Source organism: Leptidea sinapis, chromosome 9 (genome assembly GCF_905404315.1).
Source record: "Leptidea sinapis chromosome 9, ilLepSina1.1, whole genome shotgun sequence".
NCBI lineage: Eukaryota > Metazoa > Arthropoda > Insecta > Lepidoptera > Pieridae > Leptidea > Leptidea sinapis.
Window position 1 is genome coordinate 12,960,550 of NC_066273.1, and position 12,813 is coordinate 12,973,362.

The following is a 12,813-nucleotide window of genomic DNA, read 5'->3' on the forward strand; positions in this document are numbered from 1 at the left end:
TAGCAGTTAACACACCGTCTCTAAAAAAGTGATTCTAAAGCGGCTAGAAACATATTTCGTCCGATTAATTTGAAATGTATTGTTTTATGAAAGTATCAGTGATTTAACTCCAGTATCACCGTGAATCACAAGCATGTGTTTAAATTATCTAGGGAACAGTTCATTATTGATGGTAGCAAATATTATGTTGTATCGCAGAGTTCAGTACTCCTAATGGGCGTGATATCGACATTTACTAGTGTAATTTAGATAACGTTCTTCAGATTTCAAAGAACGTTTAAATATATTTACTCAATACCCTTTGCTCCTAACGGTATTATTCCAAAATAATAATAAAAAAACTTATTTTAAAATCATACTTTTAAAGTTTCCATATATCTATTTTGTTTTGTACTTTCAGCTGATTCATTGATTCATTTATTTCGATTACACAGTAAGATTTTAATGTACTTTTAAGTTTTATTAAAATTAAGTGGGACCCTTTAGTCTCAATGGTATGATATGGAAATAATAATAATTATACTTATTTTAAAATCATACTTTTGAGGTTAGCATATAGATATCTATCTTGTTTTGTACTTTCAGCTGATTAATTGATTCATTTATTTCGATAGCAAAGTAAGATTTTAATGTCCTTTTACGTATTTTTATATTAAAATTAAGTGGAGACCCTTTTGTCTCAACTGTATAATTTGGAAATAATAATACTTATTTTAATTTTTGGTTTTGTACTTTCAACTGATTCATTTATTTCATAGAATCATGTAAATAATACATAAAATATATTATTATTTATTTCGTTTATTGTTTGAATATAGATTATGCAGTAAATTTCTAAGATATAGTTTGGAAATTCCCTTACTCTAAAATTTCTCTTTACTTCAATGTAAAGATATTATGCAAAAGTTGATTTTTATGTTTACTTCATAGATAATCTCTTGTCAAAGCTCTTAATAAGCACTAATGGAATGACTAGTTTTATTCTTCTACATAAAAATTGTATTAATATCTCCTGCATTGCCTGTAGCAGTATCTACATCAATGAATTATGTTGCCTTTTTAATCGTGTTTGCTGCAGAGTTGAGTCTATTAGCCAATACTTTAATGTGTTTGTTTTTGTCTCTTATTATAACAATTGTGACATTAATGAAACTATCAATAGTCGGTCACGTTATCTCGTGGAGTCTATCGGCCTCGGCAGTATTGTACATTACTTCAGTCCTCACGCGCGTACCGTCATGATATTCACGGTGATACTCGTAGTTACTTTTCTACTAACCTGCGCGGGAGTTTCTCAAGGTTCTAACCATTTCCCTAGTTCCGGACATCCCTGATGATTAAAGCTAAGTAAATTGAAAACGTAATCTTTTAGTTATTTACTGTAATCAGGGGTGTCCGAAGCTTAACTTTTTTAGTGTTGGATTTGATTTTGTAGTTTATTAATAGTTTATTAACCTTTGACTTTGAGGATTGCTGCTCATGGTTTATTGGATGGTGGCGTTGGATCTGCTGTATACGATTTAAAAAAGATATGTCTGAGATATATCTTATTTAAATCTGTCTAGTTTTATTTTGAAATTTGATAGCTGAATTACCACCTCAGTGTAGCAGCACTACCTCGATCTCATTCAGTAGTTAAATTATTCGCATGGCTAGATCCTGTGGAAGGACCGGCTGGTGTCGCTAACATACCCAACGAGGAGATCTTCGGAGACCTTGGCCAACCCCTCAGAATCCGATGTCTCGTGTACGGTTACCCAACACCGACTATCTACTGGTACCGGGGTCTGAACGGGCCTATGGTGCCCTACAGCAGCTCACTGTATGAAGCTAGAGACAACGTCTTACTAATCAGGAAACTGAACGAAGAGACTATCGGAGAGTATGCTTGTCACGCATATAACGGAATAGGCTCGTCGGCGATATGGCCTTTTGTGGTTCAAGCGAGCCGACCCGACGGATCTGTGGAGATACCTAAACATGTAACCCAACTTGAAGTCCCGGTTACGACCCCACAGATACAAACCCAGGCATCTACCACACCAGCACCAGAAAACCAGGTTCCACTCTACGCCGGTAAGGACCAGCCTATTGCTTATGCATGATGCACCTTGCATGAATAATTCTTCTGCATGTGACTCTAAGCGGTTAGTGGTATTTATACATATATATGTGTATCTAAACAAATAAAGTTCCTTATTATAAATAAGACATTACTACGTACCAATAATATAATCATCGAATAAAACAACAAAAGTACATTTACACTATTGGGACAGGTACGTATCTGAACAGCTTGGTACATTTTGTCATTTTTAAATGTTTTTTGTCACCTGCAATATGAGTAATCCGGTATTATACGCAATGCCTAGAATGCCAACAGTTTTTCAAACGAATTAAAAAAGGTACTTAATTAAAATACTAGTGCTATTAAAATGGTTTAAGAAAGGAAAGGAGTTAGGAAAACATTTCGGGATGTAGAAATAATGTTTTGATAGTTTTGTTCCCAATATTCTACCATAGTCAGCGGTTTTACTAAATAATAATTATTATTGATGAGTCATTAAGATCCTCTCAGTCTCCGGAATTTGTACCTTTTGTATTACTTTTTACAATGCAGGCGTAGAAAAACACTTTCGGCAAAATAGCTCTAGCTAAGTTATATTCCCGAGCTGTTGCTCAATTCATTCAAAATTGATCCTAGGCTATTGCCTAGGAGGAGTAAACTTAATTTTTTTGCGTAGGGTTTTCCGGCCTGCATTTTTCCAAACATATGTAGGTACCTGCCCACTTTCCAACGTTTAGCTTTGCATTTGTTTAACGTATGTGCATATATTGTGTATTTATAAGTTAACATTGAGTATACCAGGAAATTAAACAGATGTAAAATTCCGCAGTGCCCGTGACAACCCGTATCAACGCAGAGCGAACTCAAGTGGTGGCCGGCTCGGAGATCAGATTAGCATGTGACGTAGATGGCTACCCTGAGCCGCGTGTGCAATGGACCAAAGACAGGATGCAGCTCACAGCCACAGACAGGATACAAATCACAGGTCTGTTGGATTAACTCCGATACACAATTCCATACTAAAGTCTTAGATAATTTATACCTCTAGAAAGAGTCTCTTGCTGTTAGACAACCGACATAAACAGGCCAGGAATATATGTTTAGTGTGCTTGACAAGCGACGTGTTACACTCGCGATTTGTTTGACACTTTGTGTTAGTGTGCGTGCATTGCTCAAAATGGAAGTTAATTTTAAACACAATTTTTTCGACGTTTTCACAGCTGCCAAAGTATGATCTAAGACTAAAGTTATGCTGACAACCTTCTTGTATTGTTAAATTGGACGTAGTTCCTGAAAAACGTTCCAAGCCACAAACATCACATTTTAAGAATTTGTATTTAAAGTTTTGTAAATGTTAAGTGTAACCATACATGTGGGTTGGGCTACTAAGTCATTATGTCATGTTAGAGAGACAGTAGGGCTGCTATTTTTTGTCAGCCCGTTAATATGAATCTCATGACCAGTTTTGTGTTCTTAACTAAATATCGACATGATTGTGGTTTGGTAAGTTTTTCTGGACATACGTCCAATTATGCAGTTGTAATTACTTTCTTTAAAAATCTAGAAATGCAAATTAAAGCTGACCATCTTAATGCAAGATCGAACTGAAATATCTTAAAAAACAACGAGCAGTGTTTGTTCAACGTGACGTGTTATATAATATAAGAAGTCTCATTGAATTCGTTCTCTTCATTACGAATTAATATGTACATAATCACAACTACAAAATAGTGATAGATTAATTAGTTTATTTAGGCGTACGGACCTTCAATCAAATCAAATCAAAATCAGTTTATTCACGTAGGTCACAGAAATGACACTTATGAATGTTAAAAAAAAATATTTTTCTTATTGCATCTACCGCTACTTCGTAAAGGGTTGAGCTAATTGAGAAGAGGTAGCAAGAAACTCATTGCCACTCTTTTATATCAAGATTTACATTTACATCGATTTACAAATCATTTCAATTACAATAGAATATGTAAAATGTAAAATGATGCAACAAACACACTCAAACGTCAAATAGTCAATGTCTTACACGAGTAAGTCAAAAAGTAAATGTAAATTAATACATTGAGTACAGTAGCTGCATCATCCACATACACCATAAATAAAGGTATTCTGTGAGCATTTTATAAGCGCTTATAAATAAATAAATATGTATATATCCATGCATTTATATACACACATAACTTGTAAGAATCTGAAACCGAGTCTCCGGCAACTGGTTCATCCTGCCACCACAAGCAGCGCCCGTTCACGAGCATGACGCATGAGCCAGCCATCGCCTCCTTCAACCATTTTTAAGGGGGACGACCCGTCCCATGTCGCCGCCACAAGCAGTGACATTTAAGCGAGCATGACGAAACCTGTTACGAGAACTCAGCAAACAATAATAAAATAATCCTAATCTACCTATCATGCAATACTCACCAAATACAAATAAATCTAAAAGCATGCTCCCAACTTAAAGGCTGGCGACGCATATCTTGGTCACCCATGGTGTTGTGGATGTCCATGGGTGGTTGACTCACCACTTCCCATTAAATGATAACAATCACACTAAGGACACAAAAATGTCAAAGTTTCCCATGGTCTTTGGGTATGACTGTGTAATAATATAGTTTAAGATTTTGATATCGGGATATTGATATCAATAGAGTGAGTCATTTTCATATCATTTGCCACTACGCGTTGTATAATCACCGTATTTTGGAAAATTCATTGAATTTTCATAAACTTTATTTTACTGAAAATGTTTTCACCATAATATTCAGATTCAAAAGTGCTTAGTATAAAATATAAAAATAGTAATCTGAGATGGTAATACTGAATTACAGAGACACGTTTGACAATATTCCGGGCACAGTCGAATGACAGCGGCGAGTACAGCTGCGAGGCGGCAAACGAATACACGTCACATTCATCTGTCATCAACGTCGCTGTCAAAGGTAATTATGACATTGAGCGGGGCTACGGTAGTGGTATACCGAGAGTACTAGGGTATGGTATTTTTTTAAATTAAGATTGTGTATTTAAGTATTATTCACCCATTTTGTTTTATGAGACGTTGTATTCAAAAACTAGTAATACGATTGTAATTAAACTTGGCTTAAGAAGGGCACGGATTAGGTTACAGTTAGCAATTTACGCCAAAAAATTAAAATAATGTAACAATTACCTGTAATCGTGCGCTGTGCAAAGTACTTATGCGTAATTGAGTTTGATATAATGGAAACATTGATGTTCTATAAACATATGACTCCCAATCACCTGCTAAAAGTTCGTCAAAAACGTATACATTAACTAATACAGATAGCAATCAAACATTCATTCAAGTTAACACCTTACTTTGTGGTGGGAATGTGGTGTTAATTAAAGGGGCACGTACCTGAAATACGACAACGCGTGGCGATGTATTCAAAGCGCGGTCGACAACTCTGTCTAATAGACGCGTAGGCAGAGTTTTGAGCGTGATTGTTAGTCTAATTTGTTTATTGTCATCAATGACTGGTAATCATATATTTGAAACGTATTATTAATCATAGACATAATGTTTCGCTAGTAAGAACATACCGATAACCCTTTCTTGTGACAAAACTAACTCGATGTTAATATTTCAGGTATCTACATACCACCAACGTGTGTGGATAACCCGTACTTCGCGGATTGTCACCTCATCATCCGCAGCAATTACTGTCGTCACAAATATTATTCTAAGTGAGTATTAATTAGTAATATTGAAGAGATTGCGGTCAATGTTGATGAAACCTTTTTTAATGGACGCGAGTGAGTAGTTAATAATTTCCTCCGTGTACTAGTTAAATAGCATCCATTTCAACATAATTCATAGATTTCACCCAAGTGATTATACTTCGTCTACATTTTCATTTAAAATGAATCTATGAATAAAACAATACAGACAGAAAAAAAAAAATACTGCTCGCCTACAATGGCCTATTCCCATTGGTCTCATAATGATTTTGTGTTATTTAGTATCTACTGTTCGTTGTGCACGTCGTGTGAGTGAGAAAGTATGATGTGTGACGCCATAGACGCGACCTAAACGCGCGTGTTCGGTCTTCTTGCTTTTTTGTAACTGCGATTCCTCTGGTTTTGCAAGAAAACATTGTAGGTGATCACTTGCCATCAGGTGACCCAAACGTTCGTTTGTCCTACTCTATAAAAGATTGGCATTGTTTGAATTTCAGAATGCAAGGATATTGATGAGCCTATTGATGTTGGAATTAGAACTAGAACTTCACCAGTGGGAGGCTCCTTTGCACAGGATGCCGGCTAGATTATGGGTACCACAACGGCGCCTATTTCTGCCGTGAAGCAGTAATGCGTAATCATTACTGTGTTTACGTTACTGGGCAAATGAGACTTTACATCTTGTCTCAAGGTGACGAACGCAGTTGTAGTGCCAGTCAGAATTTATGGGTTTTTCAATAATTTTCATAAAAAAAGAACTAGATAGTTTTCAACCGGTTGTGGGTTGATGTGTAGAATTTCATAAAACAAAATATGTCCGTTGATATTTAAATACCTAATTTGTGGATGATTAGAAAGTGTATCAATAAATTTAGCGCTGTAGAGTGGTGATCGCAAATATCGCTCTTTGGTTCTTATTCCAATCAATGTTCGTCCCTATAGCCCAGTGGTTAGTGACCCTGCATACTGAGCTAGAGGTCCCGGGTTCGAATCCCGGCAGGTGCGAATATTTAAACTCCGTTAATGTTTGTTTCCAAGTCATGGATGTTTCTAAGTATTTATGTATGTTTAAGTAAGTATATTGTATTAAATATATCGTTGTCTTGTACCCATAGTACAGGCTGCGCCTAGTTTGGGCTAAGATAATTTGTGTAAAAGTGTGTCATTATTATATTTTTATTATATTATGTAACACAATAACACCTAGAGACTTAGAAGATATGATACAGACACTTGACCAACAAAGTATAAAAATCGGTTTAGAAATGAATGCAAATAAGACTAAGATAATGACCAACAGTCAGAAGAAGCCAATAAATGTAAGAGACAATATTATAAACTATGTCGATAACTACATTTACTTAGGAAAACGAGTATCTTTCCATCACTCTAACAACGAAGATGAAGTAGCAAGAAGAGTATCAAAATCGTGGAATAGATTCTGGTCATTAAAAGAAATCTTAAAAGGCAACTACAATCTTCACATGAAAAAAGTAGTAATGGATACTAGTGTCCTACCATGCTTATTGTACAGCTGTCAAACGTGGAACTTTACAGAAAAAGTCAAGCAGATGATTACGAGTAATCAAAGAGCAATGGAAAGAAGCTTATTAAAAATAAGGAAGATAAACAAAGTAAGAAGCGCCAGGATAAGACAGAAAACCAAGATCACCGATGCACTCACACATGCCCTGGCACTTAAATGGAAATGGGCTGGACATATTGCACGGTATACCGACAGGAGGTGGACTGGAGAAATTACACGTTGGAAGGGGCCAACATCAGGAAAACGAAATGTAGGAAGACCAATAAAACGGTGGGCTGATGACATAGCACAATCAGCAGGAAAAGATTGGATGCAGAAAGCACTTGACAGAAAGTTGTGGATGAAGTTGGAGGAGGCCTTTACCCAATCTGGGATCCATATCTAAAAATTTAACTAAGTAACAATTATACTAAAAAACCTAGATAAAGCAAATAATACTAACAAAAAAAAAACTAACAATATTGTATATGTACACTTTTTTTTTAGAGATATGGAATAAATGGCTTTATTATTATTATTATTATTATGTAACACAATAAGTGTATTGCTGTCTCTTTCATTCACAGTTATAGACGCTAAGACAATAGCACATACATACACACATACACATAGAATATCATGCATAATGCAAATATGCGAAATAAGAGGACTCTTCCCGGTCCTGTCTATCGAACATGTTCTAAAATCATGTTGTTTCATACAACGCATACCGCCTGTTGACGACAAGCAAGAGAATGCGATAACATTGAACAAGAAATAGTGTGCAGAAATTACATAAAACTACTGGAAGAAAATACGTATTTTTTTATGGAAATGGAGGACAAACGAGTGTGCGGGTCCTGGTGTTAAGTGATCAGCACAACCAACATTCTCTTGCAACACCAGAGGAATCACAGAAGCGTTGCCGGCCTTTAAGATTTTTTGAAGGTACCCAAGGATGTCGTATCGTCCCGGAAGCACCGCACAAGGAAGCTCATTTAACAGCTTTGTAGTACGTGGAAGAAATCTCCTTGAGTATCTAATAACCGAGAGTATCTAATACTTACAAATTTGTGAAATAAATGTTTATCTTTGTAGAATTTCCATTACATGCGCGAGGTTTCCATCGCAATATTTTATTTACTTTTACAATTTATGAGTGCATTATGAACGGACAAAGCTCAAGTAGATTATATTTCTTAAAATTTTTATTTTCTGTTTCGATTGAAACATAGATGAATGCACAAGATACCTATCAGTATTTTTTAAGAAAGGTGCGTTTTGTATGAAAAATATGACGTGTCGACTGCTTTTAAATTAAAATTTTTATTTGTTGTGACCACCGTAACAACTAGAGGGATAATCATTAATTTGCACCTAAGTACACGTTGTTAGAGATGCAGTAAAGGTACCAGGGAGGATGGTATCCCGAAATTAGATTTCCCGAGAGAGTGCAATACGCAAAGTCAAAGTCAAATAATTTTTATTCATTTTGGCTCAAACTTACTGAAAAATTACTGAATCTACCATATATTCTGAGAAAGTTGAGCTCGTGAGAGGAACATACAAGAAACTCAACGACCACTGTACATAAATAACAAATCTTAATATATATAAATTACGTGTCGCGTTGTTTGTCCACGATGCACTCTTAAACAAATGAACGGATTTTAATGGGGATTACTTCATGGAGTGCAGTTTAGTCCAACTTGAGAGATAGGATGGTCCCAAAGCGAAATAAAATTTTTACTTAACATTTACCCATAATTTTTTTTTTAAATATTTGTTTTGTATGGACATATTTTCTATGAGAGAATTTAGTGACGCACGGTTTGACAGTTCCACTGTGAAACAATTTCATTAAAACAACAGGGAGCATTTTTTACGAAATAATTCTTGATGTTTTGAAATATTATTAGCAAATTCCTATGAATCAATATTTTTTTTATTATATGTACCTAGAAAAACGTCTGTCGAGTCAGCTTGTTAGTTTATAAAGGGCTACATCCTATATTATATGAATCGTGTTTGAATAATATCAAATATGTGAGAAGTCATCAATTTAACTTTTGTTCTATAGATTCTGCTGCAAGTCCTGCGTGGAAGCCGGACAGCTGGAAGCTGAAGAAGCGGAGCTGATGCAGGCCGATATGTCATTTAGAAGGAAGAAGTAACGAGAAAATAACGGCTTATTAGGGAGTTCTAACGCCAGTTAATGTATTATAGATAAAATTTGATATCGAAATTTACGTAAATTAAAAAAATAGAAATAAATTTCGTGAAATATGAATTTTAAAACCGTTATAAGCATAATAATATATATTAGGTTAAGATTTTACTGTCAAATAAATTTGCATGAAAACAAATTTTATTATTTTAAGTAGGTAATGATATTTTAATAAATTTAAAGATTTCGAAATATCCAGAATGTAAAATGAAACAAAAGTGCCTTAATAATCTAAAAAGTGTGTACAAATTAATTATTATAAGAAATTTGTAACATAACATAAATGTAATACAAACTCTTACGGTGTTATTACAAACAAAAATTTAAACATGGCTTAGACACGTGTTTTGTTAAACAGTGTCTAACTATTTAAACGACGTCTAAAGACACTAAACCACATAAAGACACGGATTCGTAATAGGGCTTTTTAAAACGCTTTATATTAGCTTCACCTGTATGTTTGTAACCGACTTCTTTGGGCGCGATTTTGACCCACTTTAAACGGCTAGATTCAAACTTTGTAGATTTATCAAGCACCGATGACATTACACTAATTTGATAAAATTATACTAAAAAATGAAAAACAAATAATAGTTAAAAAAAAACTAAAAAGCACGCTTTATATAAAATTCAACTAAAAAATAGAAAATAAATTTAAATTGAAAATAGTGTAAAAAACTATATATGAAGTGTAGAAGAATTATTATATTAATAATATCTTAAAAAGCACCCCACGCTTTTTTACAATAAAATATATTTTTTTACACTATTTTCAATTTAAATTTGTTTTCTATTTTTTAGTTGAATTTAATATAAAGTGTGCTTTTTAGTTTTTTTTAACTATTATTTATTAATACAAGTGTTTTGTAATAACACCGTTAATATTTATACAAGATAGTATTTAAATTTTATATATAGAATATTTACTATACTATTGTGATCTCTCATACTCACTCGCAATAAGTTTACAAGAATCTCTTTTTATATAATCAAATCTCAACTTCTTCTAACCTAAGATTAAAAGAAATATTATACGAAAGATAGTAAAAATATTAAGTTAATTAAGTTTTCGAGATACTTCACTAACGCCCTATTCCTGAAACAACTTCATTCCAGTTTTTATAATTAATAACAACTTCCAATGAATGCATTTATAAACACAATAATTATCTGAGCGATCCAAATAAATATATAAAAGAGAAATGAACTTATCACTAACGTGCTATTTTCTAAATAATTAAATCGACTGTCACCAAACTGGAATGGAATCACTGGCTAGTAGTGATTTTATGGGTGGCCTAAAAATTTTATCAAAATCGCTGAGTATATATCTTATATTTATATTTGACTGTTCTAATTGCACGCCTCGGCTAGTTTGTGGTTTATAACCGACCTGTCGAGCTCACACAATTTCCACACTTTAAATTGCATATTTTTTTCTATTACTCTTACACATTATAAAAAGCACATCAATATAAAGCTGAGACACAAATGAATAATCCTGATACTTTTTTTAAGTTGTCGAATACGTGCATTAAAAAAAATTATCGTGGAAGTCCAGTAGTGTGTGGTTCAAAAAAACGGCGTGGTACGGATATCTCGAAAAGACTTATACTATTTTCACTATTTTCACAATTAAGCAGAGAAGGTTCCTTTCGAAAATCATTACTGTAAGCCTTCTCGTTTTTTTTTTTTAAACGCAGATGATTAAATTTTATTCGAAATTTAACTTAAAAAAAATAAAGCACGAGTGTTCGAGGCGTGCACTTTTAGATTTTCCAATTTTTTATTTTATATATGTTTATAGGACGCTTTATAAGTTTCTTGTGATCCCTCTGATGTTATAAGAGTAAAGATCGCGGTGGTAACATACCAATTACTCTCCAGTGACCCGTATGCTCTCTTCTTCCATAAAAAAAATATATTATATCTTAGTATGGGTACTGTAACAAATCAATTCCGGGGAAAATAACGCACCAGCTACATAAACAGATACGACTAACAAAACAACGAAAACTAATCGCAGATAGAAACAATACCTATTTAAATATATCGTGTCCAAGAATATGTAAATAAAAATGTGAAATAGCTCTTCACACAACTAATAACACTTTTATTTCTTGCTTTTCCTCTCAATGGTATTTTCTTATTATTTAACAGCCAAGGATATGTAACAACTAATTTCGACATGGCCGAAGATATTGAAAGTACCTGTGTGTTTATTTTAGATACATATTTAAATATATATATATCGTACTTCCATATAGCTTCTTCTTTGTGATGTAAGTCTCCGCTTTCTATTTATTTGGATCGTATATTATTATAGTAATTATCAAACAGCATTACCAATAGATTTAGGAACTAAATCATGTAGTTAAGTTAATTATTATTATTATGTAAATAAGCAACAACACGCAAACTAGACATATTGTAAAAGGTTTTACCGTCAGACTTTTAAAGAAGAGAAAATATTTCTTCATAATCGCATTATCTAAACATCATCATCATAGTAATGAATAACGGCAGATCAGTGGCTTATTTTTAGTTGGAATGTATTTAAGACTTATTCAATTTCTGTGTCAAATCCTTGTTAGCCTAGGGCAGCAAAGCGGTTGCGATTTCCGACGAAGTAGAAAGAGAGAGCATTAGGGACTCGAGTAGTGAAATCGCACGAGTGATACGAATATGAAGTCTTTTTGACTCTCGCACAATAAATCTAAGGCTAGCTGACTCTTAATTGGTAGATAATATAGAGAGTGGTGCCATAATGGCGACATTAAATGAACACACTGTGAGCTATCTAACCTTAATCGTAAAAAAAAAAATCCTAAAATATGAAGTATATAATTGAAATTTTCAAATAAACCAATTATATATTGACCTTGATCCTGCAGACACTCTGTCCAAACAGTTTTTCGGGACTATGTTAGTTTAAGATTGTTTCTGCAAATAAATAATACTACTTATAAATTTAGTAAACAAAATTTTATCACACTTGCGTGGTCGCGTAAGACTGCTCGAAGTAGGTGTCAGTGGCTAGGATAGCACGCGGATACTAGATTTCTTACAGGTTGTTCCGAATTGATATGGCATATTTATTTATTTGGGTGAATTATGTATTTGTTTTTGAATATTTTTTTAATGATTACGGTTAATTAGTTCTTCCCGTGTGCTTATTTAATGTCTCAATTATAGCGCTACGCTATATAAACTGTAACTGGCCAGTATCTTACGGCCATTCCCAATATACTATCTACAGATAGAGATAAATTACTACCT

The 12,813-nt window shown here is 33.8% G+C and overlaps 1 protein-coding gene across 1 annotated transcript; it reads left to right on the top strand.

The window, feature by feature from the left end:
• Nucleotides 1-995: 995 nt before the first annotated feature.
• Nucleotides 996-10,221, top strand: LOC126966162 (papilin-like). Its single transcript, XM_050810117.1, has 6 exons — nucleotides 996-1,299; nucleotides 1,657-2,076; nucleotides 2,898-3,053; nucleotides 4,909-5,019; nucleotides 5,692-5,788; nucleotides 9,388-10,221. Exons 1-6 carry the CDS (start codon nucleotides 1,239-1,241, stop codon nucleotides 9,479-9,481), a joined length of 939 nt encoding a protein of 312 aa, XP_050666074.1. The 5' UTR covers nucleotides 996-1,238; the 3' UTR covers nucleotides 9,482-10,221.
• The last annotated feature ends 2,592 nt before the right edge of the window (nucleotides 10,222-12,813 follow it).

Bases quoted from the DNA above. Each gene is read 5' to 3' on its own strand.
- LOC126966162 (XM_050810117.1), top strand. From the start codon at position 1,239: ATGATATTCACGGTGATACTCGTAGTTACTTTTCTACTAACCTGCGCG. The intron at 1,300-1,656 runs GTTCTAACCATT...TCGCATGGCTAG, and splicing joins CTGCGCGGGAGTTTCTCAAG to ATCCTGTGGAAGGACCGGCT. The intron at 5,020-5,691 runs GTAATTATGACA...TTAATATTTCAG, and splicing joins CATCAACGTCGCTGTCAAAG to GTATCTACATACCACCAACG.